Source organism: Nipponia nippon, unplaced genomic scaffold (assembly GCF_047370975.1).
Source record: "Nipponia nippon isolate SJK-2023a ecotype South Korea unplaced genomic scaffold, ASM4737097v1 scaffold_17, whole genome shotgun sequence".
Taxonomy (NCBI): Eukaryota; Metazoa; Chordata; class Aves; order Pelecaniformes; family Threskiornithidae; genus Nipponia; species Nipponia nippon.
The window spans coordinates 10,932,338-10,959,848 of record NW_028262333.1 but is presented as its reverse complement, the minus strand read 5'-3'; the positions used below and the strand labels follow the sequence as shown (position 1 = coordinate 10,959,848).

The 27,511-nt window shown below is 47.4% G+C and overlaps 1 protein-coding gene and 1 long non-coding RNA gene across 6 annotated transcripts; one reads left to right on the top strand and one right to left on the bottom strand.

The window, feature by feature from the left end:
* Positions 1 to 708: 708 nt before the first annotated feature.
* Positions 709 to 14,711, bottom strand: SLC25A48 (solute carrier family 25 member 48). Of its 3 annotated transcripts, XM_087754016.1 has the most exons (8): positions 14,520 to 14,711; positions 12,464 to 12,507; positions 8,828 to 8,899; positions 7,990 to 8,242; positions 6,480 to 6,728; positions 5,100 to 5,233; positions 2,014 to 2,143; positions 1,293 to 1,430 (listed from the first exon to the last, which is right to left on the bottom strand). In XM_087754016.1, exons 1-7 carry the CDS (start codon positions 14,563 to 14,565, stop codon positions 2,021 to 2,023), a joined length of 921 nt encoding a protein of 306 aa, XP_087610142.1. In that variant the 5' UTR covers positions 14,566 to 14,711; the 3' UTR covers positions 1,293 to 1,430; positions 2,014 to 2,020. The 3 variants fall into 3 exon arrangements, with proteins under 3 accessions (XP_087610141.1, XP_087610143.1, XP_087610142.1); XM_087754015.1 differs by lacking the exon at positions 2,014 to 2,143 and having other exon boundaries at positions 709 to 1,430; XM_087754017.1 differs by lacking the exons at positions 2,014 to 2,143; positions 14,520 to 14,711 and adding an exon at positions 14,319 to 14,424 and having other exon boundaries at positions 709 to 1,430.
* Positions 13,317 to 25,452, top strand: LOC148056170 (uncharacterized). Of its 3 annotated transcripts, none has more exons than XR_015703913.1 (5): positions 13,317 to 14,434; positions 15,804 to 16,062; positions 18,562 to 18,654; positions 19,793 to 19,907; positions 24,963 to 25,452. It is a non-coding gene; the product is annotated as an uncharacterized LOC148056170 (long non-coding RNA). The 3 variants fall into 3 exon arrangements; XR_015703914.1 differs by lacking the exon at positions 24,963 to 25,452 and adding an exon at positions 22,600 to 22,754; XR_015703912.1 differs by lacking the exons at positions 18,562 to 18,654; positions 19,793 to 19,907; positions 24,963 to 25,452 and having other exon boundaries at positions 15,804 to 16,213.
* Positions 25,453 to 27,511: the final 2,059 nt, after the last annotated feature.

The following is a 27,511-nucleotide window of genomic DNA, read 5'->3' as shown; positions in this document are numbered from 1 at the left end:
GCAGGAGTTTCTCTTTCCTTCTCCTGCTTTTCTGGAGAACAGCTGGACGGTTGCTCCAGGTTGTCTTCAGAAACCTTTATTGAGGGCATCTGCTAAAACTGCCATTGCTGGGCTATTTCCCTAGAGCTCTTCTTCTCCAGAGGAAGATGGGGGGGAACCGTACATTTCCCAGAGGACGGTGTTATCCCAGACTGTTCCCCCATGCTGCAGGTCCCTCTGCATGTGAGGCTGTTACCCCTCAGCCTCTCCTGCCAATGCCAGCAGATTGCTCTCGTCCCAACAGAGCTGGTTCTTCTTGGGTTTTGGCATCAGAAGCTCCATGCTTAGAAAATCAAGCATGGAGATACTTAACAGCATAAACAGAAATAATCATGATATAAAAGATCTTGGAATAATTGAAAGGCTGAGGCAGACCAAAGAGAGACCTGGGCCTGCCCCAGTTGTCTCAGTGGGATTACAGCAAAGAGCTGGAGGTCTGAAGCTGGCCTATGTATTTTAGAGAGTAGTTTGGGATAAACTCCGCATCCTTTAAAAAGACTTCTTTTGCTGGTGGTCTCTCAAGGCTGCAAAGTGATGTCTGCAGGATTTGGCAGTTGGCAAGCTGGTCTGTCACGTCAGCAAAATCAGGTGATCTAACGAGATACCTCTAGCAGGTCCCTGGAGGGCTACACAAGGCAAGTTAGGTGAATTAATAGGCAGCCATCTATATGAAATGCAGATTTGTTTTATTGTTTTCTGAAGAAAAAGAGCAGCTTAGTCTCTGAATTTAACATCCTCCTGCTGCCCAATTTAATTTATATCTTGGATAACAAACTGAAGTTGTTGAAGCCCTTCACATCTTTTCATGATAATCTTGCCCGAATGGTGGCAAACTGGAGAGTATTCATTCATACAGGGGGAGTCATCCATTTCTTTGATCCTGAAAGCAAGCTATATTTTGGTGGGAATCCAGACCTTCCTATATGAAAAGCACCTGCACACCCATCACACCTCTCCCTTTCCTTGTTCACAAAGAAGACGAGCATTATATGCAGCGTTGTACAAAAGACGCTCCCACAGCTGATGTCTGGTGGGCTGGTGTTGGGTATATCTCACTTGAGTGGGTAAGGGAAGTAAGTTGTTCTTTCGGCTCAATGGGAAAAATGTCAATGGGAAAAACATCATCAGTGAAAAAGCCCGACACCACCATAGGAATTATTAAGGTGCTCTTAGACAACAGAGTGAGAGATTTGATAAGAAAATGGTCTTTGGCTTTGATTGAGCTGGTGCAGTTTTCGGAGTCTTCCAGAGACTAAGTCTGTGGCAGAAGAGAAAGCAGATGCCATAGGTTCAGGACGGGAGTCTTCGGTCAGAGCAGCTGAGCCCTCACCAACACCACGCTGCTGATTTGGCTCAGGAAAGTAGGAGACTTTCGGGTCTTCTTGGCAACACTTTTGAAATAAGAAAGAAGGAGGTTTATAATGTACTGCAGAAAACAGCAGACTGCCAAGAATAATCTTGACTATTTAACTGCTAAAAAAGCTTCTGTAATAAGATATTTTTAATGCTGCTCCTTTATGCAACCCTAGGTTTATGAGGGAAAGAGTAAAACTGTGAGCTGATAGTCAAGACACTTTGAAAGGGCTTAATTTCAGGTCTGTGTGGATGGATCAAAGGAGGAAAGGATATTGTGCAGGGACTTTAGTGAGAATGATATTTCAAAACTTATAACATGTTAGAGAATATTCTCCTTTCAGATTTTCCTTTCTGATTCACACTCGTCAAAACAATCACAACAATCAGACTGGATAGTAGTGAAATTCCAGGAGATCTGGAATGAAACCAAACTCCATCAGCACATCTATTGTCTGCTCCAAATCCCACAGACCCCAATTTGAAAAGTGTTTGACTATTCAGATGTAGGTAGCCATGTAAGTTATCTGACTTTCAGAGGATCTATACAATTGCAATTCCATTTGATTCAAAGATTAATTCTCTAATTTTAATAAAGCTGGAGGGTCTTTATGCGCTGACCTGGAAGTTAAGGATTGGTCTCAGTTTGGTCTCTTTTCATTGCTTTGAGGGAAAGTTCATAGCCAAGAAACATGGCTGAACTCATTGGGAATCCTCGCACTGCATTGACCGTGATGCCCCTAAAAAAGACCTGTTGGGGATGGAGAAAGGTTAGAGCATAGGAATATACTGGCTATTTTAAGAAGAAGAAGAAAGTATTGAATGAAGTCATGGGGGGATTCTGAAGAACCAAATCGTGGTTTGCTCAGGAGATCGCTCTCACTGCTGGTCTTTGCTGAAGCCTGCACTGGAGAACAGAAACGCAATGGCAAAAGTCACTGGTGTGGTATCATTGTGCTCCATGCTCCCTGTGGACCCACATCTGCATCTGCCAGCAAGAGCTACAGGAGGTAAAGGGTAAAAAATGGCCTCATGCCACTGGTGTAGAGCAGAAAGCAAGAAATCTAAAACATCTTCCAGTGTTGTCCTACCTAGCTACAAGTCCTCCTTCCCTTTGGGTACAAGGATCATGCAAACCCCAGGGTACAACAAAAAAGCTGTTGTTTTCATGCAGCAAATGCTCTGACTCCCAGGGCTGGGTCTATGGGTGCAGAACACGTTTGGGAAGTGGAGACGGAGCGGTGTGGCTGCGAGCCAGCCTGGCCGACACGGGCACTGTGCCACGCGGACTATTTTGCAGGTTTCACCTTTGAGCATAGAAACAATTTCTCAATCAGCAGAAAACTAGACTTACTCTGTACCTTGCTGAGAACTAGCTCTCACCACCGACTTTGGAAAAAATACTCGATAGAGGCTGATATTTTCACATGTGGGTTCCTAAGGTCAAGCTTTGGTGTTCATACATATCCCAGAGTTTTCTTTCATTAAGATAATAAATATGAATTTATATAGTCAGACTTCCCCATTCTGCTCAATATATATATTTTTGAAAAGATGCTGGCACTTACAGGAGTGAAAGACCCTGCGGCTTTTAAGTGCTTGAACAGTAAAGTGCTTTTTGGAAAGTGGAGAAGGGGCCCTTGTCGCTCCTGGCATTGGCTTGTCTCCCTTTGAAAACCCACCTCGGTACAGACACTACTGCCTGATATGTGCAAGGGTGCACACAAACCACTGGCTCTAGGGTGAGCCTATTTACAAAATGATGATTGCAGGGAGTATCTCTGCTGGCCTGTTTCTCTCAAAATCACTCCGTTAACCACCCAGGCTAATCACTGTAGTCACTAATCTAAACACCAGAAGTTCACAATAGACATAAGTGTCTAACTGGTATTTTCCCTGAAATACTGAGCTCTGCTAAACATGACTATATGTTATACCTAATAAAAACCAGTTCATGGTGCTGACTCGTATGAGACAGAATAAAAATATCTGCCTATTGTTTAGGATAGAGTTTGCAATGTGAAATTGCAATATTGGGATATTTAGGATATTATTTGATTTATTGGGGTGGTTTATTTTGCTAGGAAAGATAGAATTTTCTGGGAGAAAATTCAAATTTTTGCAGTATCCATAAAGAAACACAAGAGAGGCAAGTTAAGATTTATGAAGAAAAGCCTAAGAGGCATAAATTTTTCTCATCAGAATGAACACACCTGACTATGAAAGGAAGAAGAGAAAGAAGAGGGCTATATTTACATTTTTTTTGTACACCAGGCAATTATTTTCAGCACTGTTCCTTTGTCCTAGAATGAAAACATCCAAAGCTGGGTTTGCTGTTTATCAGTTGTGTCTCCCAACATATAAAAAGATTTTCCTTACGAGAGAAGGATCGAGTCTTATCATCAACTGTTACTTAATCCTATTGCTGGCTTTGGTCCGGGTACCAGGCATGATAGCAGAAAAACCACCAGCAGTTCAGACCTCAAACAAAAAAACCTAAAAGTGCCTGAATTAGCTGTTAGTATTCAGGTAGGACATGGAAGGTAGGGGGTGAGGATGAGGAAGGTGGGAGAAGGGAAATCACATGGAAATTCCCTTTTCAGCCACCCTATGTTTTACTGTGAAGCTGTATGCCAAACTGAATGTGCAGGGCAGGTGGTCTGCAGAGAGTCCGGGGCACCCTGACCCTCCTCTGACCGTCCAGGCATGGTCTGTAGCCTCTCTCCAAGTGCCTGTGCTTCATGTGACTGTGACTTTCTTCACTCCACGGCAAAAAACCAACCAGACTGCAGGCTCCTGTGACGGCTGGCATAACATATTGGCATGTTGGCAAATATTTAAATCACACTGACTTGTGACTTTGCAGGTTATTTTTCTTTTTGTAACTTACTACTTTTCCCTCAGAATGCAAAAATTAACACTTCGGAGCTAAGAGCCGACATGATGTTTTGATGACAACTTAAATACAGATTTATTTCAGTATCAGAAGACATTGCTTCTCATAACCGTGCATTGGCAGTGCAATAAAGCTGCAAACCCTGGTCCTCTGCCATTCACATTTAACTGAGGCAAAGTTTGCAGGTAAAACAAACAACTTTTATTACACTAATAGACAAAGTCAGAAAAAGGAAATAAGTTCTTTTTGGCATGCAGCCCTTCTTCACGTTTGAAGCTGAGGCCATTCTGATTTAAGAGCATTTTCAATCTACTCTGTCTTGGTGAAAAATGAGGGTAGGCAGTGCAAACCACAGTATCATTCCCACCAAAGCATTGCCCAAGGCAACCAAATGCAACTGGGGTGCCAGCACAGTTCCACTGGAATCAGTTCCCAGTGACTACGGTGTCAATGGGAAACATTTGACCTCTGCATTTTGTAGAAGCAATCACAGAGGCAAGATTTTCTACCTCTGATTTATGATAAATCAAATCATATTCACAATTAAATGCACTGACACGAAGTGTTCTTTTAAGTTAATTACACCAGCAGTCTGTGACCCCCAGTCATTCATTTTTTCATTGCTGTAAGGTGCATTATTACACTCACTATTATGATTTAGAAAGAATCTGCACTATGATTACAGTCATAATTTAGCAGTAACTGGCTTTAGCTGTCTCTCAACCCTGCAGATAGGTTTGTAACAGCCACTGTATTTCCCAATTGAAAATTAAATGCCTAATACCCACATTTTACTTCAAATACCACTTACTTTTAAGCCCTCGTTCTGGTAGCTCTGCAAGATACAGTCAAGGGTCCCTTTGTACTTGTTTAAATAAACTCCATCTGCCTGAAGTCGACTTTTCACAACATCCATTGGAGTAGCAGTCCCCCAGGAAATGGCTCCTAGAAAAATGCAGAAGTGTTTGAACAATTTCTTCTCTATATTTCCTTGGCCACAGGTCAGTGAACTCAGAAATTCACCTCTCGTCTACCACATCACATTCATGGGATTTTCGTTTTAGGGCATTCACCCTGCTCAAGGACAGGAACAGTACTTCTGGAAGCAAAGTTTCCTGTTTCTGGAAGAAGCATTGAGATTTTGGGGGTTATGCTGATAATCAAACGCAGACAACCGAGGAGGTCCTCCCCCGGGTGCAAATACATCTTCTGCCGTGCTTCTGGTGGAGCACGGACATGCCGTGGGAAGAGCCCGAGCTGCAGGGAGCTGCTCCCTGGGGCAATTTCAGAAAAACTGGAGTCCTCAGATAATACTGTTGAAAAGCAAAGTTTGAGCTAAGAATGCAAATAAGAGGCTGGTCTGTGCCATGCAATCAGGATTAGGCTCCACGCAGCTGAAATACTTCATCATTCCTATAAAGAAATTGTCTATTTACATTGATCAGCCTGCAGCTGAGTGGGATGTTTTGCCTCTCTGAAAAGGTCAGCATGTGACCGCAATACCTGGCCCAGTTGGATAGACAAGAGTTTGTTTGGACCTGCGTGAGTGTCAGGGCATACTAGAAAAGCTGTCCAGATGGGCACTGTTTATCTGCAGGAAAAACGGAGAGGACATTTTGTAATCATTACCTGAGCTAAGGATGGACTTGCGTTTAGGGGTCTGCAGTTTAGAAATGGCCAAGAAATGGGGAGTGGGTGTAGGGGTGACCTTACACATCTAAGCATGGTAGGGGATGCACGTGTCAGTCTTACTGGCGGGTATACACAGGAAAAAAAGAAGAAGGTCAATAACAGTCAACTCTGCTTCTGCTGCATGCAGGTAGGGTGCACACCCTCCTGGTGGGCAGCCAGCAGGTTGAAGTCCTCTTCTGGAGGCATCTTGGCTGCCGTGGATCGCTGGCAATGTGATACACAGGCTGCCGTGAGACATCCACATCCAGGGAGATGAAGGTGCTGGCTGTTTTCCTTCTCGCTGGCATTGAGCCGGATGAAGGTCTGATAACACGACTTCCATAAAGTTTGTCAAGTCATAAAGTGCAGCTGTGGTGCCAGGGGACCCGGCCCTGGGGGAGGAAGGTCATTCAGCCCCATGTCCTCTCCCAGTGACCAGGAGGATGTGGCAGCCCCTGAGCCACCCTGGCAACCTTGCTGTCCTTGTTTTGCCAGTGTTTTGGGGAAAAAAGGTGCTTACCTGCTACACCCCCTGCCAGCCAGATGGAGGAAGGATTAGGCGAAATGCATCCGTCAGGGGTAATCCATCCACAGAAAAACGTGTAAGGGATGAAATAGAGGCAGTACCCAGGAACATCCCTCAGAAGCATTGCTCCCACGCCTCGGTATATTCCTGCTATCCCTTCTTTCTGTAGGACTGTCCTAAAGCAGTGAATTGGGCCTCGGTACACAGGAAATCCAGGAACTGTGGGCTTTAGTTCAATGTTTGCTGCAAAAAAAGATACAACTGTTGTAATAGCTATATTGCTACAGAACTCCTCCCAAAAGCCTACCACCACTGAACAGACAAAAATCACTGCCATCCATTTTCTTTTGCTGGGATCAATATGTAGTGTGGGAAAAAACATTTTAAGAAAGAGGACTCAGGTCCATTTTTAAAAGATGTTTAGATAATTTGGGACAGATTTTTCTTAGATGCATTTCATGCCTCCTAATAGGTACATGCCCAGTGAGATTTCCAAATGAGTTTAAGGCTATGTGCCCAATTTTGATGGATTTTAACCACATCTGATGCCAAGCTGCATCTTTGAAAACCTTGGTATCTTCAGAGCCTGGCCCCTCTGATGTAGAGGACCGAGCTGTTTTTTGAAAGGGCATTAGGTTGCTAAGCTGCATGCAGGCTTTTAAAAATGGACATAATATTATGTTATCAAACCAATAAAAAAAAGTCACTGTTTCACAGTTAAGCACTGCAACTGTAACATGAGAAAGGTGCTTGTGAAACTGCTGAAATCCAGGCTGTTCAGCTCTGGAGCTGTGCCGCCTCTTCCTTTGGCTGTGCATGTGCCCCAGTGGGGTTTGCTCCACTCTGGCAGCCTGCGATGAAATTCAGCTGCCACATTGAGCAGAAGCAGCTACTTCTGCCTGCAGCTTCTGGAGAGGTTACAGCTGCCCGCTGCCATCCTGCCAGTGTCCCCTCCTGACCCATCTTGCCTGCACCTGGGTACCTGTAACTGTGCCCCGAATGAGCCAGCGGTTTTCAAATGTACATGTGAAATTTTTGCTTTTGAACAGAGGAGGGTGAAATAACAGAGCGGGGTTTACGGGCAAATGTATGTGGGGCTGAGAGGGTGCAGAAGGAGATGGGGGGCTGGCATGACTGCTGGCAGCCGTGGTGCTGCTGGTGGGATCTCCAGGAAACCTGACAGCCCAGGGACTCGCTGTCCCTGCCCCATGGCCATGCAGGGAAGGTGGCTCCCGCAGGTCCTGGTCCTGAGCAGACCTGCCCCTGTGTTTGTCATAGATCCCAATCAGCTGGAAATGCCAGCAGAGATCTGATCAATGTCATTGATAAAAACCCTCCCCTTGAGCTGGGCAGGATGGGGTCCATCCTGAGGCAGAAGGATTTGTAGCTCAATTGTGGTGGCACAAGGCAGCAGAGAGATGGGCCTTGAAGCAAAATTGTCCTAAAGCTGGCGGGAAACACCGAGAACTGGCAGAGAAAGGAAAAAGAAACTCTTGCTTCCTACCTTTGATGTATGGCTGCGTTTGCATCTGTAGCCTTATCTTTACCAGGTCCACAGGAGTGCCGATGCCCACGGAGATGAACCCTGTCACCACGCTGGCCAGAGCCACATCAGCAAGCACCGGCGTGCGGGATGGGTCTCCGTGGCGGAGCTGGCTGAGGAGCCGCTGCGTGTTGCTGAAGACGCCAAACACCACGGAGCTGTAGACGGCGATGCTGGCCAGCGGGAAGGACATGCCTTTGAAGAAGCCGGCCACCTACCCGGGGAAGGGAGCAGGAGTTAAGAGAATGAACAGGACTGAGCAGAGTAAACTCCAACTTGTCTGTCAGGCCAGGAATGCAAATCCAAGTACCAGATGTCTCCTGGAACCAACCGTTCGCACATGCTGAGCAAGTGAAAATTAATTCATACTGCTAAAGACTTGTAAAGATTGTGCAGAATACAGAATATGCTGAAAGCACCGGAACCGGTGTGAAAGTCCCTCTTATGGCCAGCTTCTGTCCTGGCATCACCAAAGCCAGCAAAATACCTGCAGTAGAGCTTTGCCAGCAGGTACAGGCAAAAGAGCCACTGTGGATGTAGCGCCCTGACCCATGCGGAGACATGTGCAATGTCATTTATCACTCCTTGCCAGGGATCTCTCTTTTCCCTAGAGGAGTAACCAAGAGAGTTACCTTGGACTTAGCAAGAGAAGGCTGTAGGAATTTGTGGTCTCAACTGCAACTTTATTGATCTTCATATAACTGCTCATGTCAACAGTGATTTTGTATAATCACTTTATGTATTTATCTATTTATCTATTTGCATTTTCTACCAGCACATTTTAAGATAAAGTACTTACAGACTCATTTCTGTACACAGTGAGAACACAGTTGAGTGTATTTCCATATCCTTGTCCAGCTTGCAAACGAGTCTGCAAAAGACATTCATGAAATGCGATTAAAATCCCATGCTTCCAGCCCAGTGAAATCTCATGCTACATAAACAATGTGTACTTTGCTTTGAGAGCGAATCCTTCCTTAGTTGTAAAGAAAGCAGAGCAATAAAATAAGATATATATGCATCCACCCCCTTGAACTTTGCCAGAAGCAGGGCTAAATGGGACCTCAGAGGTCTGAAGCTTTCTGCAACATCTGGAATTGATGACTTGTCAAATTGCTCTCGAGTCCAGACCAGCTACCCTGGCCCGGCACAGCGCTTGCAGCAGGCTGCTGGCATGCAGTGCTGTCACTGGCAAGGTCCTGATTTATGTGGAAATTGGAGAGTGATGCGGTCTCCTCCGTTTGGGGACTCTCGGTGGACGTTGGGATGTGTTGCTGAAGGATGGAGAGGAGAGCTGCCCTGGGAGGCTTCCGAGGCTCTTCCGTTCCAAGGTGGATTTTAAGACATAGAAATACTAAATGGAGCCAAAATAATTAGGCTCCATCTCAGAAATTCTCCATGCTTCACTCAAAAATACATTTTTACATCATTTCCAACGAAGACATTTTGTTTCTGGAAAGCAATGGTTATACCCCTTCCAAAAGATGCCCACAACAGCTGTAAGAAATGGCATATAAATCACGACAAAGCCTGTATGCTTCAACATGCTTTCCCCTTCTCACATATATATATATATGTATGTACATGCACACACATATTTAGATCATCTTTCATTCAAGCTGCTCACAAGTTTGCAATAAAAAAATCCTCACAAGTGATGCATTTTTTGGACTTAGAGGTGTGTGAGGAAATGGAAACCCTGTTTGGTTCATAGGACCCGGGGCTTCAGTAATTAATCTTGGCTGAGGCCAGAGCTCATTTTGTATAGGAATACAGTCACACGTGCTCTATTGGGGATGTTTTTAGGGAATGGGGACATCATTTCTGGTCGTATCCATCATCATTGCTGCTAGCAGGAATGGCAAAATGAAGCCTGGAGGGACAGTGCCAACCTGTGCTGGAGACAAGTGCCCAGTCCCCTCTAGTGCCTCAGCCCCGACTTACACCAGGGTGAAGCAGGAACTTTATTTGGAAATTTAAAGCCCAAGGGAGTGAGTATTCTCCAGAGTTCGTGCCTGGGGAGAGCTTTTGGATAGCAATCAGCAGGTTGCATGACAATGATTTGGCCCAGAGCCCTGCCCAGGGCCCTGCAAGAGGCTGGCTGGTAGGGTGCTGCTGTGGGACCCGTCCAGGGAGCGAGAAGGACCAAAGCCCAGGCTCACCCCTCGCCCCAGGGCTGCTCCATGCAGCCGTCTGCCCACACCAAGCACCGAGCAGCACCAAGCACCACTCTGCCCCTGGCCAGAGGCCATGGAGAAGGCGGCAGCAAAAGCAGAATATTTACTGAGCCCTTACAAACAAGCTGGTACATGAAGATGCCGGCTACGGCTCATGCAGCACACGCTGTGCGATGCAGGCAAGCCTGGGCCATGGGTGCAGACCTGTGCACACTGTGACTCACGCCAGTGTAATGGGGCTGGGGGGGATCGGCGGGGAGGCTGGCTGCACCCCAAGCAGTCCAGGACGGAGCAACTGCCATGCCCAGCCCTGCATTCCCTCCTGGCTTCATCTGCGCGCTTAGCCCAGGTGTTTCCATTTTGTCTCCATGGGCTTGTTTTTTTTTTCTTTTACACAGTAACCGGGTATTTAGAGGTTCAAGTTAATACATTTTTTGAGTAACTGAGGGCAACTGAGTGCACTCACAAACTGCTCCTCACATATATGCCCCTTACCTAAGCTGTTAACACCCAGCGCTAAAATCCCTGCAGGCATCTCTGTCAAAGTCAGCTGATACCAGTATGGATATTCCTCAGGAAACTTCTCCTCTCTGTTACATTTTAATTAGATGGGGCCCTTGGGTGACACCCAAAAACTGAAGGAAGTTCTGGGGAAATGAATGCAAAGTGGAGGATGAAAAGTGAGTAAATGTAAAACTATTCAGAGTTTTGCAAGGCCATGGAAAAACAGCTGCTTAGGTTTGATGGAAGCTGCAACGCTGGGAAGGGGCCAGCTGAAGGAGGAGGCCTGCTTGATGGGAACCATGGTGCAGATACCACATACCCCATCCAACCTTTCGTTCAGTCTTGTCCTCTCCTCCAGGTGGGGAAGGACCCCCCATTCCCCTGGAGGCTGCGAATGCTGCTGAGCCGCTCCTTTGCTGGCTTTAGTGCTGTGTAAAAACTCTCCTTTCCAGTTCCCTTCCCCTAAATCTGGAAAGATCACAAGTCTGCCTACTTGGTATTCCCAGGCCATGTCCAAAGCCAAGGGCAACAGAGGGGTCAGCCTGACAGTTGTCTTTATAGGCACTGAAGGATGGGTTCGCTCTTTCTTGGCATCCAGCAATTCAATGATTCCCAGCAGGATCCTCTCTCAGTTGTTGCCAAACTCCCCCAAAGCTGGCAATGACGCCCCGGTGGCCAGCCTGAGATGGGGATTGCCTTGGCAACCCTGGGCAGAGCCTGCCTGTGCTGCCTGTGCCCTGGCCCTGCCGGTCGCTGGGATGGTGCGGGCAGCCTTGTGGCTCCTCCTGCGTGGGGTCTGCACCCATCCTCACACAGCAGTGCTCCCAGCACTGATATCACCTTAGCAGCTCCGAATGGATAGGGCTGGCAGGCCGACTCCCAACCCTAGGAGGGCCAGCTGTGTGCGAGCGGATGGCTGTGATGGTGGGGGAAAGGATGTGGCGTGGGCCGTGCTGGAGCCTGCCTCCTCCCGATCTCCCTCCACAGTCTCTAAGGTGCAAACAGGACCACTGACTCTTGGGTCTGCCACATCTGACAGCCCCGCCTGGTGCCAGCAATGAGGCTTGAACGAGATCAGAGCACATGGGCAGACCAGTTGAAGCAGTGAAAGCTGGCCAGAGATGCCTGTCACACTGTGCAAAAGAAGAAAGGAACAGAATCTTCCTCTTTATCTCTGCATCAGTAGGGATGGTCAGCTTGGTTGGGCCAGGCTGTATTGGTGTGTGCATGGGCTTGTCTGCATCATGCTAGCAGATATCTTCTTACATCTCTAAATCCTTCCCTCTGAGGAATAATTGTCTTGCAGGAATAGTAAATATTGCATCTCATAGCCCTGGGATAACAATTTCAGCACTCCACCCTTCCAGCAATGCCGACACTAGGAAAACATGTAAAAATGTGCCTGCAGCAAAACAAATAGAGCTCCCCCATTGCCCTTTGAATACTTGTCTGTGGCAAAGTTCAATAAAACATTTGGTAAACCACACATTAAGCGAGGCCAGGTTTAATTTTCAGCATTAATCCTCACCAGAGGAACTTGCACGTATCTGCCAGTTCTTTTAGTTTCTCGTTCGAAATGAGCACTGGAGAGGAAGAAGGGTTAAACTCTACAAAAACCTTTCTACCCAGGCTAAATTCTTCCTTGGGGTGACGGGGGAAGTGAAGGTCTTTTGAAGCATCATCTAGAGAGAGCCCACCTCCCCATTGCTGAGGTTTTGGGTGGTGACATGAGAGGATGGTTCAAAGTGGTTTACCTTGATTGTGTCCAGGGGGTGGCCCACAAGCACGCTGGCGGCTCCTGGAGATGAAAGCAAAGTGTTACGCAAAACATTGAAGAAGCTTTTGTGATGGTAGGAAGCAATGGGCTTATAGGGGAGGAGGAGAGATTTCTGTTGGAACAGCTGTACTGGGCCAAACCAGAGCAATGCCCAGCACAGTGCCCTGTCTCTGACAAGAGGCAAAAGCTGGGCAGAAACACTTGCACATCTTCCCCGCATATTATCCTGGACTCCAAAGTTGTCCTGACTCCAAAGTACTCTAAAGTTGACTTTACATCTCAAAGGCATCCCGATGAGAGGAAGAGGTGTTGTATTTGTATGACCTGTCCATGAACATCCACCCTTGCTCTTGCAAGCTCATGCAAACTTTTAGACTCAAAATGGTGAGATTCAGGTTAGACACGAGGAAATGCTTTCTCTCGGTTCAGATAGAGATGCTCTAGAGCTGACTGCTGATGCGGACCGCAAAACCCCCAGCCTTTGCCATTTTAAGAGCAGTTTATAGAGATACCTGTCAGGGATGATTCAGATAAAGAGGATCCTCTTTGTCTTGATCTCTACAGTCCCATCCAGCCTCATTCCCCAGGGTTCTTTGGGAGAAACTGGTCCATTCCCCCTTACCATCCTGCCCATCTACCCACGCCACGCACTGCCAGGAGCCCCCACGGCAGGGCAGAGCGCGGCTTGGTTTCCCCCTTCTCCCGGAGGACAGAGCAACCCATGTGCTGTGGCCAGGATATGGGTTTGTGCACTTGTTCCAAACAAGACCGGCATTTTTTAGGGTGTTTGTGGAGATGGTGGGTAATTTGTGGTGCTTCCTCATCTGCAATTCTCCATGCAAACCAGTGTCCCCAAGTGTTTTAGAGACTACATTAAATTGCTCACTTGTAGTGGATTAGGACTGAAAAGAGAATCATGTCCTTGGTCAACACATTATGACTTTACTCAAAAATGTATTATAAAACATCCCCTCTCCTCCTGGACCTTACCTGAGACCATCTGTGGCCCAGTGCTATGCATGAAGACTGGCCGCTGCCACCAACACTGAGCGCTGGTGGCTGTTCACCCCCAGACGCCCTGTCTCGCTCCCGGGGATGTGGGGCAGTAGCACAGGGTCAGTGGGGCAGAGGCAGCGACTGTGTGCTGCACAGCCTCCGCAGGTTGCAAAGATCCAAAAATCAGCTGCTCGCGTAACTTTTTGGCAGATGTTCTGGGTTTTTTTAGAGTCAGCTAACCTATTAACCTCATCTGGCCGGTCAGGATCCGTGAGCCATCTCACGCCCCTTCCTGGCGTGAGCAGGAGCCTGGCCAGAGCTCTGGTCTGCGGCGGCCGGTGCCGCGATTGCCCCTCTGCTCGGCTGCTCCTGCAGCCCACCCCGGGCACGGCAGCTTAGCTGTGCACCTTAAAGGCTGCTAAACCCAGTGGGAAGTTTCCGTTCTGCAAGAGATACTACGTTACCAGCGCCTCTGCAGATCCTCGCGTTTCCTTTTCTTTCGGCTATCTGTTTCCCCGGTGTTTGCCATCAGCATTTTCAGCAGACCGGATCAATACCCCCCGCGGCCAGCACCGCCGCCCTGGCCACCACTCTGTTTGCCCTGTCGGGACCGCGGGGTCAAAGCCAAGCGGTTCCTCTCCCGGGGGTGTGTGCGGCTGGGCGACCCCGGGTTGGCTGCCGGTAGCCCCGGCTGCTCGCCTCCGAGCCCGGCGGTGCTTCCAGCCCTGAGAGAAGGGGAGGGAGAGCCGGCGGGGGCCGGGGGCGTGCGGAGAGGCTCCGGCAGCCGCCCCCCACCTCCCTGGGCGCACGGCAGCATCGCCCGTACTGACACTTACGTTTTAAGCATCCCGCCCGTGGAAATTGGATTAAAGCTCACTTCTGAGGCACAGCGAAGCAAATCAAACCGCGCACCCGCTGGTACGAGCACTCCGGTCGGCGGCACACACCACAGGTGACACGGCGGATTTTATTCCCACGCACGCCCCTGTCCCCCTCCTCGCTGCCTTCCCCCGCCCCGAGCCCACGGCACCACTTACCGCCCACCCAGCCCGCCGCGAAGTCCTGCAGCTGCAGGCTGCCCATGCTGCGCCCCCGAGCCCGTCCCGCCGGCTCCCTCCGGGCAGGGGTCCCCCTCCGGGCAGGGGGTCCCCTCCGGGCAGGGGTCCCTCCGGGCCGGGCCGCGCTGCCGCGGCAGCCCTGCCGCCCGCCGCGGTCTCTCCCAGCCGCAGTGACATCACGCACCGGGCCTTAAAGGCGCCGCACAGGGGCCGACGGCGGGGAGAGACCGGCCGGGGCCGGGTGGGGAGGGTCGCGGTCAGGCGTGGGGGGGTGGCGGTGGGGGCAGCGCGGGTGTTTCTCGTGGGACTGGTGCTGCCGGCTGTCGGGTAACTGGGGTCAGACCAGGCTCCACTTTACGCTGGGGTCGGTGGCGCTGAGGAGCAGGAAAAGCAGCATTGCCCCTTCGGCCAGGCAACAGGGGATGGGGGCTCTGTATGGAGGGGAAAAAACAGGGATTTGGGGGGAAGTATGCTATAAACTCTTAAATTAAAGATGTAAGTCGAGAGCTAAAGAGTATAACTCACACAGCCTTACTCAACTGAAAAACAGCTCTGTTTGCTTCATTGAAATCACACTGCCTCATCTTTTCAGAAAATGCCCCAATTTCTGTATTATCTTTTCAGAAGATATCCACAGTTTCTGTGTTTTGGCAAGCAATGAACAATTGCTCCCTTCTCAGTTGTGAGTGCAATCTACTCTAACAGCAATTATAAGGGAAGGCGATGAGGGCACTTTGCCCACTGAAATTCAAGAGGGAATTTGGGATAATGCAACTCAATTTGAAAGGGAATTCCAATCTTGGTGGCGTCTAGTCAATTTTACCTATGACCCCACCGACAGTAAAGCCACAGGTTTTGTTTTGACAATATACAATGCTTTGGTATACACCATGTACCCAGTCATTGCAGTGGGATTAAATCATGATGGAACTGTCCTGTGTCCATCAGAACACAGAGCATGGGCCCAGCAAAATGGGAACAAATGGCAAACTATTGGTGTTGGCGCGTGTGTTGTATGGGAACAACAGGGATTTATTTGTGGAAGTAATACCATTAAGGCCGAAGACGTTTGTCTTGACACTGAACAAAATGTTTGTCATTTTGAAATACATCCTGATTAACCCCCTGAAACTGCACTCGTATACATTGGAAATGGATGTGTTTGTATGAGAACCCTTTGTGATTCTATATTTATAGATGATACCACTGTAGATATATACAATCACTCAAGTATCTGTATTTGTAATTTTACCAAAATCATAGGATGAGACTTCAACTATTCAGCTCCTGTCACAACTCGCCAGTTGTTACAATCTGACTATGCATCGTATCAAGATTCATTGCCTACCCCCATTGGAATGAATCTCACATTGGTGAGAAAACTGTTGCAGCACGATGACCTGAGTCAATTGCTAAAACAAATTCAGAACAACGGACAAAACCCCCTAATTACCGTCCATCACGATGCAGAGGAGATACACCATGTCTTGGAAAGAGTGAAGGAAGATGGAAAACATCACTGGTGGGAAACTCTTTTTGGATGGTCCCCAACAGCAACTGGGATTTTTGATGCTACACCCAATTGTAGTTTTGTTGATTTTGACCTTATGTGTTTACTGTTTATAATCATTCTGTATATCAGAATTTGGCAAAAAATTAAACAAATTACATCAGTCCAGCATGTAAAACATACAATCAACTGATTCTGTATGTAACCTGGTATATAACTAACATTAATTAGAACACTTTAAGATAATTGGACTCTTACCACTGATCTACAACACGCCACATATTTGTAACATAGAGGCAAGAGGTAACTGTACTGCCACTGTATGAGTCGATAAAGTGGATTGACTGTAGGCACGGGGTGGAGCATGACGGGTGCGCTCGACCCCTTGACCAGACTGGCGGTGGTTTGGTGCAGGCTCGGAAGAGGTAAAGGCCTGAGCCGTAGCTGGGCCGTGAGCTCCTCGTGTTTCAGTCTGTTCTCTGAAAACCCACAAAGGAGCAGAGCGACACAGTCAGCACTGATGCACATGAGCTTGGAACACCGATCATGCGATTAACACGTGAATAGCGCGTGGCTTTTCCAAGACTCATTTATCAAGGAACAAAGAAAATTGTAGGTACAAGGAGTCTCCTGCAGACCTTTTCTGTGGCATGTAATTTGACTACAAGCCAACCACCAGCCAAAGTGAGCCTTCTACGAGCTCTCTCTGCTAGGCAGCGTGACTGAGTGGTGGTGATCTCCCCTTGAGCTGGAACACCTCTCAGGGTTGCTCCTCGAGGCAGACAGACCTTTTACCAATGACAGATGTTTGGTAAGCAACCAATATCGTGCATAACCGTGTAGTAGGGTAACTTTGATTGCATGCTGAAGTGATGCTAATGAAACATTGGCTAAATTTTGCATGTACAATCCCTTAGACATAAACCGTTGACCAAGTCTGAGACTAAGATTATACCTAGCTGCACCTAAGCTCCATCAGGAGTTTAGAAAGCAAGGGGGTCTACTCTGAACCTCGTGACTCACGGGGAGGGTCTTCCTTACTCTTTGCATCTCTGGTCTCTCTGTGAATCATTCTGACTCGAGTGTAACCCAATTTTCCTTGTATGATTCTTCCATGCAGTAATAATAGAGTGAGCCTTGCCATTGAACTTTGTTAAGTTGCACTTTTACAACATCATGTTAAAACCACTTTTGTCGATACCTTTGTTGGTGATTCCTTAAGCATTCTAAATCACCCATTCATGACACCTTCTTTTTCCATAGCATTCACAATTTTGTTATACATCTATTACCTGCTTCTTCCTCAGTCCTGTCTTTCCCAGAGTTAAGAGCCCAGCTCTGTTTAGTTCCCCTTTCATGCGAGATGCTCCTTTTCACCCTCCTCAGTCTTTTTTTTTTTTTTTTAAGTCTTTGAACTGGGCAGCCAGAACCACAAGTGATAGGAACGAGCCAAGCACTCAGGACCGTAAAGATATTTTCTGTTTTGATCTCAACCCCTTTTCTGGCAATTCCTAACATGCCTTTCTGATTGACACTGAAGACTGGGCTCTCTTTCTCAAATGCTAAATACCTGATTTTGAGCCCAGCCTGGGTGTTGTGCCTCTTATGTGGCACTTTCTATTAGTAAATCTAATGTCTTACGCCTGAATAGCACCCAGCCACTCCGTAGCAGGACATCCTTCTGGTCCTTAACCAGATCACTGGTATCCTTGTGCTCACTGGCTCTATTGGAAAACTCCTCTTGAACTCCAGGAGCACGGCTTTGCTCTGCAAATATACATTGGCCCTTCGCCACCATATGTATGCATTTGTCTCATCTGGCTGTGGTTTACTACAGCCCAAAGTGAATTTTGTTCTACAGAGGTCAGATTTCTGCAGATAGCAGTTCCTTGGATCAGTTTTGGAGGCTTTCTGAAAAGATTGGCATCAGGTTTGCTACATTGCCTTTCTGGAATACCAGATTGGGTTTTGTTGAAATGTATTTTGTCTACATATTCTGGTAACTGCAGAAAATGTTGATAGTTCATAAACAAGAAATCCTGAACACCAAAATACTGGGTGAAAATATAAATATTTAAATTTTTTGCTTAAATAATTAGTATTTGAATTTCCATTGATAAATGAATATTTTCCACAAAAAGAGACATAATTATTCAAGCTGACCTTAAAACAATGTCCCCTTATGTGCGTGCACATATAGACAAGAAACCTTATCACTGAGTTGGCTGAAGGGAGCTTTTGTCTAGAAGTTGCTTATGGAAACTTGATATTAGGTGCATAGTTATCAGCTCAGATAATCTACACCTGAAACTTTAGATTTTTCAATGTATATAACAATGCACACTCTCCATGAGGAGGGTTTTGCTCAAGCACCAGGTCTCTAATGGCGCAGTGCGGGTTTCAGGGGGGCTGTGGTCCTGGATAAATGTTGGGTACAACATGTGTGCACAAGCACTGTGGAAACTTGTCAGGTATTTGTTTTCTTAAATAAATTTATTTTCTTCTTTTTAGAAGAAACGTGATTCATATATACAGTAATACGGAAAGAGGATATTTTTCATGCATGTTTTCTTGCAAAGTGAGAAGAAAAGCTGGCTGAGTGAGGTAATTGTTCAGATAGCAGCATTAATCATTAGTCATATGAATTCTCTTTAACTATGAGTAACACATTTCCACACCAAATTCACATCTGCTAACTCAGGGACAGTACTGGAAATGGTCTTTGTGCGACGTTGAACAAAGAGTTGAAACCAAATGTTACAGAGACTTTATTGTAAACAACTCCTAGCCTGGAAGAGGAAGGCAGAGAAGCTAGGATGGGCACAGAAAGCGAGCTGAGATGCCCTTGCAGCTGTACCTGTGGACATACTCACCCCAGCGGCATGTAAGGGTGCAGGACACTTATGGCTCTTGCCATCGGCTGCTGTTAGCAATGCCCACAAACCTACAAATCAGCCCCAGAGTGGGCAGAGACCTGTGCACAAGCTCGAAGTGGTTACTATTGGTTTGGCTGCTCAGTGCCTTGCTCCTCTGTGCTTTGTGAGGGTGTGTTTGCCCCCAAAGTGAAGTGGCTCAGAAAGAGAGCTTTCCATAACTGTCAGCTATGGATTGTGAGCTGATGAGCCGTTTCCACACAGACTGCAGCACCTTTCAGTGGCTATGCACAAGTAAACCTGTGCCGCTGCTGGTCTGTCTGCAGGCATTTTGCCAAACTGCTGTTATACTGGAGTGAACTGGGACCCATTAAAGCAAAGAATAACTCCCCTGCTTTGGGCAGTGGCCCTACCAGGGACATCTTTGCACTCAAAAATACTTTCCAGCATGCTGCCAAGTCTTGCCCATGGGCTGAGAAGCTCATGGCTCTTATCTTCAGCCAACAGCATCAGATTCATTACTGCTGTTTGTTGAGGCCTGTGCATACACCTCCATCTCCCAGCTGACAGAGGATCTCCTTTTACTGATAACAGGCAGCAGTGCTGTCTGGAAAACTGGGAAGAGATCCATCCTTTCTGCTGCTCTGAATCCCAGCCCGGGCTTGTAGCTGCTCACAACAAGTGCTGGGCAGAGGGAGATGAGTGTGGTTTCGGTTAGGGATGAGGAATCCTCTTCCTCCTGCCAAGAGGAGGAACAGGGAGGTTGTGTCATCCTGTACACTCTTGATTCTGCCTCCTCCTCAGCCACAAACCCATTGTTTTTCACCGTACCACACTCTTTTGACCAGCTTACATTCTTTCCACAACAGGTTTATAATGCTACTGATAAAAGAGAGGAAATTTCCCACCATCTTACCAGGAGCCATATATTTTCTCCGGGCAAGCACTGCAGTGCAGGGACTGGGGAAGACTCAGTAACTCGTGGTAGGTTCATATTTAACTGCTCTGGGAATTAAAGAAATGACTCAGCAGGGACAGAGTATGTTAGAGATGAAAAGGGATTATACATTTCTTATCCAGCTGTAAAAGATTTCTGGGCTAGGATGCATTTCACTGGAAATACAGCAGATCCCTGATTTAAAGGGATAAATTCCTTTTAAATATTAACCTATTAATAACATATAATGGCTTAAGCTGCTGGGCAAGATACAAGTAAAACAACATTAAACCTCGCTGCTGCAGCGAGAGTTTCTGGTCATCAGGGTCTAATGGTTGGTGTCTCTTTGAGGGGCTGAGTCCCATGAGCAGAGGCCAGTAAATTAAAAAGCAATGTACACAAACACCCTGAAGCAATGTGCGAGCAGTGATAAGAGGACAAATTCATGTGCTACAGCAGACGGATTCAGGCAGTGGGAAGACATGTCAGGGGCCACATAGCAGAAATAGTTATCCCCACCAGGAGCTTCCAAGCAAGCTTGTTCCTGTGGGCAGTGAGGCATGAGTGTATTCTCTGCAGGAATGTGCATGGAAGATGGATTAGGGACTACAGAGACACCAGAAACAGGCATGGAGGGCCCCACTATCAATGACTGCAAAGCTCTTCTCTGCCCTTCCTTGCCCAGGACCTGGGTAGGTTTTACTGGAGAAATAGTGTCCCAGGAAGAATTAGGCAGCAAGGGGAACCCTCTGGTCTTTTCATCACCCATTTGCTTATGGTTTTATATAGGGAACACCTCTGACAAATGCCTGAAGTAGCTGATGTCCATGAATGCCTCCCACCCTACAGGCAAGGCTCAGCAGATGCAATTGCATAATACTGGAGCAGACCTCCTGGGACAGGCTGCCCTCAGCCTCGAGGGACCAGGAGATTTCCCCGTTACGTCCAACGTATCCCCCCCAGATCACAGCCTGAGCACCAGCCAGCAGTCAGGGAAAGTGTCCAACGAGCAGCCCCCTAGCACCATCCAACAGCTTCACTTGAGGGCCATGAACAGCCCTCTCCAGCGCACCAAGGTGCTGCTGCAATTTCTGGAGAGCAGGAGAAGCAGCAGCATCTGGAGCCTGGCAAGCTGCAGCCACGCTCCCACCCAGGCAAGGCTGACCCTCCCGCAAGCCAAGGAGGTTTTGGCTGAGATGAGCCGGCTCAGTAGGGACATGCTTGAAGCTGAGAGCAGAGCAATACTGCAACAGGCACCTACAGTACGGAAGAAAAGGCATTTTTCTCCATCCTGTCAGGAGGAGACAGCCAGCTGTGACTCATGCTCCCTGCTCCCATCCCCTGGGTTCATTTTCGACACAGCAGCTATTGATAAGATCTTGAAAGAGCAGGAGGTTTCCCTGGCAGAGGTGGCTGGGCAGGCAACCTGTGGTTATACTGCTAATGAGCCTAAGTAAGTGGAGCGCTTTGCTCAAAGGCATGAACAAGTTTCTGTTGATGATTGTATCATCAACAGCTGCCTGCTCATGGTGCTCAACTCAGCCCCACCACACTTCATGGTCAAAGGGACACTTTCACCAGCACCACCATAGTTTTATTATAGGCAGAGAGGAGAGAGAGCTGCCAAAGAGGAAATCAAGGGACGGGTTGATGTTCAACCAGAGCAGAATTTAACAGCGCAGGCTGTGCTGTGTGCAACAGCAATGTGATGGTCATGGGAAAAGTACTTTCGCAGATCTCTCTAGGAAATGTTGACTCCTGTGACCTGCCCTCTTACACGTCAGACCTCCACAGTCTCATAGAAGGAATTGGAGCATGTAGAAAGAGTGGTTGAGTAAGGAGGAGATTTTCTCCAAGGTTAGAGACAGGAATGTCTCTGGAGGCTACAAGCAAGTTGCAAGCTCAGGGAGCTTCATGCTCCATTAGCCAAGCATCTGCAACAGCCACCCCAAAGCGCTTACACTGCAAAAAGCTGCAGGAGATATCCTGCATTTGCTGCCCTCCACCCTACCTGTGGTTGAGAGGCAAAGCCCTGCCCAGGCTGCCCAAACTCTCTTTCTAAACCCCGAAATACTTCAAATATGATCATCATATGTTATCCCCCTGACAGTGACCTCCTGATGGACAAAAGTCCTTGTAAGTTCACCTTGGAAGTTCACCAGGCTCTCTGTGTTTTCATTTCTTGGTCAATGATTAATGTTTCAAGCAGAAAACCAAGTAATTTTGCTCAAACTCATGAATGAGAAAATCTGAGCCTCAGCCAGTTTTTATTGGAAAACAACAGTAGAAACACGGAAAAAGCTTTGAAAGAAGTGTCGAGGCCTAAGAGGTTTTTGTCAGCTGTGATGGTTGTCCTGCCCTCTCTGACGGTGGAGGGGAGCTGAGAGGACTGGAGCCAAAGCAGGGCCTGTGCAGGTGGGCACGAGCAGAAACAAAGGGGAGCAGAAGAGGAGGTGGAGGCAGGAGGCAGGCACAGGTCTGCAGGACTGAGACATGAGAAGGTCCTGGAGAAAGGGATGGTCGTGGAGAGGAATCTTCTCAACATCTGGGACAGGATTTGTCCCTTTGAACTTTACATTTCCCTTCTGCAGTTGTCTGCCTGAGCTGGTCATCTCAGCAGCCTTAGGCATCTAAGATGAGCCGTGGCTTGCCATCCAATGGGAACCTAAGCTCAGATGCACACATTTCTACTACAGAAATCCACATTTAGGTGAAATAATTCCCACTCTTGGCTTTCAGGTCTTGTGTCGAGTCAGACACCAGACAGAGACTCACCGGGAGAGATGAGCTCCGTTTGAACTCCAGCTTCATGTGATCAAACCCCTCCTGCCTATATGCATATGCTTAATACCACATCTGTAATAGCAGCATGTGAATGCACAGTTCCTCACGCAAACGCCACTGGCAATTGAAAATTAGAATAAACTATTCTTTTCAGCTTGTGGAAGCTGGATATCTAACTCTCTAGAAAAATAAATGGCAATTTGGAGCTTGGCTTTTGTAAATTGCCTTGAAAATCTCAGTAATTGTGAGTAATTAAAGTATTTAGTCCTAAAATATAGTTTAAATGGGTTTTTGTGTGTGTGTGAATGATTGTCTTCAGCTAAATAGTGTCCTCCATGTTTACCCCTCCAAACACCTTTTTTCTGTTATTCTGTTGTAGGAAAGGGATTTTGCTAGGTTGCCAAGACAGTTAAACTGAGATCTTCAAAGCTGCAAATACTAATCAGAGTGCTTGAAAGCTGCAGGAAAATTTATATGAGAGAAGCAAACACCACTTCTTTGTGGGCAACGATTTGATTAAACAAGCACAGTGAGACAGTTTCTCATTTGTGTTAATGGAGAAGCATCCTTTGTTCATGTTCATGTTCAGTCCCAATGATTCCCTGCTCACAATGTCCTATTTAAGCTCCATTAATTCACTGTGGAGCCTATAGGAAGAATTCGTGTTCATCCTCACTGGAAGGACTCGCAGCATCCCTGCTAGTGAAAGGAAAAACCAAGACAGCAGCTGAGAAGGTCTCAGATCTGAAAAATCAGCAGAGTGAAAACTGGAAAATGAGGAGTGGAGCCTTGGGTCTGCTGAAGAAATCCTGCTGGTTGTGCCTGAGCCAGGAATTCACCCTTTGCAAACCTCTTCATGACAATTATCTGACCTTATAAATCAGGACTCCTAGAAGGTCCCTCTGGAGGCTCCTCAAAGGCCAGTAAGGCAGGGAAGAATGCTGCACCTTTAGCTGTGGGTGGATGTGTCCGTGTGCATTTTGGCTCCATGAGCTATTAAAGATGAGCAATGCCTCAAACACTAACGCCTGCATGTGAGCCCTTTCCCTCAGACACGTGGGACCTGCCCTGGCGCTCAGTGAGAGGCTGTGCAATTAAGAGCTGCCCATCTCCGGCTGCCTGGATAAACAGGGAAAGCAAATACGTTGGAGCAAAGAGCCAGGCCTTCTACTGAGCTTTAACAGGGTGAAGCTGCAGCAAGTATTTCAAAGAAAAAATAAAGTCAAGGTACTGCTGGCAAATCCAATTGCTCATCACACATGGTCACGTTCACATCCAGGCAGTTGGGTCTCAGCAGCCTGGGTGCCGTGAAGGGTCACCTTCCTGCATGACAACATCTCGCGCTGGTTTTCAGTGCTGCCGTGGGACATGAGGCTGTCTCAGCACTTGTCTCCCCATGCTGGGCTCCACATACGTAAGGCTGATGGGCGTTACAGCAGGGGCTGGGTCTTTGTGTGGATGCTTTTCCCTCTAGAAGTACACAGTTCAGAGCCCAGATGTGGTCCAAGTGGTGCTTTTGCAGCATCTATCCAAAGCTCAAGGAAATGCTCATTCTTCAAAATGTATTATTTTTGCAAATGGCTCATTACTGTGCTTCCTTGCTGTCCTTCCAGCATCCCCATTGGTGTGGCCACTACCAAATATGCACAAAAACTTCAGGTCCAGCCTGGACCAGTGTTTGCCCAGCAGATATTTATCACTGTTGCAATGCTATCTAATTGCACGGATCAATACCTTTCCTTCAAAACCTGTGGAAGCAACAGAAACAATTTGCTGCAATGTATTTCCCCCAGCAGCAAGAGCTGCATTTTGGTACCTGGAGGAAGCCAGACCCCCAAGGAGGGATTTCCACCTGAAACAGCAGCTGATGATTTGATAATATTTGGGCAGACAGTGCCACCAAAAGGAAACGTGATAAACTACCCAGCCTAAAAATGCCTTTTGCTGGTGCTTTTTGAGCAATTGCCATGACTGCCCTCCGTCCACAGCCCTCTGCTTTGTTCTCCCATCAGCAACTCAGATGATGCTTTGGTGCATCTGTCTCTCTCAGAAACACACACAGCCCTCCTAAGGCACCGGCGTTGAGAAATTAATGTTTTAGTCATGCAGCTAAGGGAGAGTCTCTTTTTAGCCTAGCAGCTAAAGATTTTTGCAGCCCCACACAGCACAATCTTATGAAATTACTTGAATACTAAACTGCAACACATGGAGAAATCATTCTTTGAGAGTTTTTAGATAACATATTCCTCTATATCCTGCAAAACAACACTTTATTTGCTTGTGATTAACTGGAATACTTTTCTCATTTTGTTTCAAAGCAGGCACTACCAACAAGAAATTAAACATATTAGAGTTTGCCTGGATCTTTAAAGTACCCATTGCCGTAGCTGACTTTGCTCCAGGATGCAGCTCAGAGGCTGAGCCCGGTCCCGATCCGTGGCCTGACTCTGGCCACAGCCACAAAAGCATTGTGGTCTCACCACGGATGAGACTCTGCTGAAGCCTGGATCTGCCGGACGGGGACAAGGAACTTCACATCCGATGTGCTTTACATCAAGCTGATATCACAACTGCAAGTTTCTCCTAAATTAACGAGAAGCCAAAATAACGGTCTCCATTTATTGGGGAAGACAGATTAAAATGCTTCTCCAAGGCTGGTTTTTCGCAGCTTTCGCTGCCAGGGTGGCTGCAGAGGGTGCTGTTAACCTGCATACACCAGCACCGAAACGGGGACTCCACCGAGCAGGACAGACCCTGCAGGCTGCTGCAGGCGGTGTGTGCGTTCTGGGGGGACATTGCAGAATTGTACTGTTAGGACATTAATTCAGGCACTGCGCAGACCTGTCTGCTACAACCCCACCTGAAGACTTCAATTGAATATGACAGAGAAAGGCCGGGTCCAGTTGGCACGTCCCATCCAGCTGCCTGGAGTTTGTATTTTGGAAAAACCATTGTCCTCTGTTTTGATGTTGGGTGTAGTAGGATCTTGCAGCTCCCTGCTGGGTCTCTGGGTGTCCCCAGATGGGTGGGTTTGAGGGGGACAAAGCTGGCAAAGGGGGTTCAATGAGACAAGGCTAATTGCTTGGAGCAGAGCAGAAAGGATTAATGAGCTTCACACAAGTATTTTCTTTGCTGGTGGGGGAGGACATATATCTGTATTTCTGGTTAATCTGATGATGAGAAAACCACGGCTTGGCTGCTCTGCACTGCTGAAGTATAAAATAGTCCTTTAACACCATCCTAAGGATCCTTGTCCCTTCCCAACATTTGAATTTCATTACCAAGGACAACACAGATGTTAAATATTTTACCAATCTGAGAATGCCCCATTTGTTCGTGGGGAATGGGCTGGGCACAGGTGGGCTGCATCAGTCCTGTCCTCCAGGCTGAGAGCTGGAGCTTTCCTACAGCATCACGTCTCAGGAGGCAGTAAAAATTATTTCACTCCTTTAGTATGATTCAAAGCTTCACTTTCTGTTTTCAAAGGCATCTTCTTGCCCTAAGTAATGACAAAACCAGGCTGTGCTCCCACTACCAAACATTGCCTTCTGCCCTTTCCTTTGATTTTCCCTAATTCAGAGGAGACTGTCGCTGGGCTGAGAGCATGCTGGAGGTTTCATTGAGGTGCTTGCAGGGTGGGCACCGGGATGGGGCAGGGATGGGGACACGGATGTGGGTGGCAGGTGATGGTGGGGGCCGTGAGTCCTCTCCAGCTGCTGGACATCCTGGAGGAGCTTTCACAGGACTCGGCAGCAGAGACCATTTATTCATGATGGCTTTTAAATCCATTTCATTTCAGCATTAAATGCATATGCCTTGCTCATCATCAACTACGCAATGGTTTAAAAAGCTGTTTTTTTCCCTTAAAAATCCTGCCATGGTTTTGCTCCTGGTTGCTCTTGTGTTTTCTCTAATCCTGCTGCTCTAGCAAAGGTGGCTGCAGCTCTCCCGTGCCTCTGCTCTGACATAGACCACCTTGAGAACTGTGATTTTCAGCATTTGGCTCGCCACCTACGCAATTATTTTCTGTTCAGTGAGTGCGCGCAGGTGCCAGCTAGCAGATGCAGCTGACAGACTGGTCTGAATGGGCCACGGCTGGTGAGTGCCCTTTCGAGTTGGGACTGTGACATTTTTACATATGGACTACTGTTACCTTCTCAGGTTTGGGTTTTTTTCTTTTTTTTTTTTTTTTCCTTTTTTAAAATAAGAGTTTCAGCATCATTTTTCTGGCTTTCTGCCTAGCCATATAGGGAAGAGTAATGTCAGAGGAGTCAGTCCAAAGCTGACTGAATTTTTGTTACTGCTGCTACAGTAGGATGGGGGCAGGAATAGACACTGGAGAGTGAGGATCCTCCCAAGGGTGGGCTGGCGCTGTGTGGGGAGGAGGCAGAAAGCTCCTGTTTCCAGCCTCAGCACCCCTCAGACAGGGCATGTGGTACCCAGCCTGGTCAGCCCTGCCTCTGAAACCACAGGCATTTTGATTATAAAAAGGCAGAGAAGACAGACAAGAGGGAGAAAAATGTTCCCAGCGAGGGACTTACAGGAAACATCAGAAGACCCATTCCCAAATTATCCCAAGATCATCCCACTCCATCCACTGTTGCTGCTCAATGGAAAAACAGTGAAAAAAAATCCTATAAAAGACTAGTCCAGAACTGCTGTGCATGAAGGCAAACAGAAACTCTCAGCTTATTTTATTACCCCATAGCTGCTTGCTGCTGCACGATCATTTTAGTCTCTGTGACTCAAACCTCAAAGCTGCACCTGTAGGCACCATGTCTGGATGTGCTTTGACTTTGTCCCCGTCACTCCTCAGGTATCCCAGCTCCATCAGCAGAGCTGCTCTGGCAGTGAAAGTCCTGGGGAG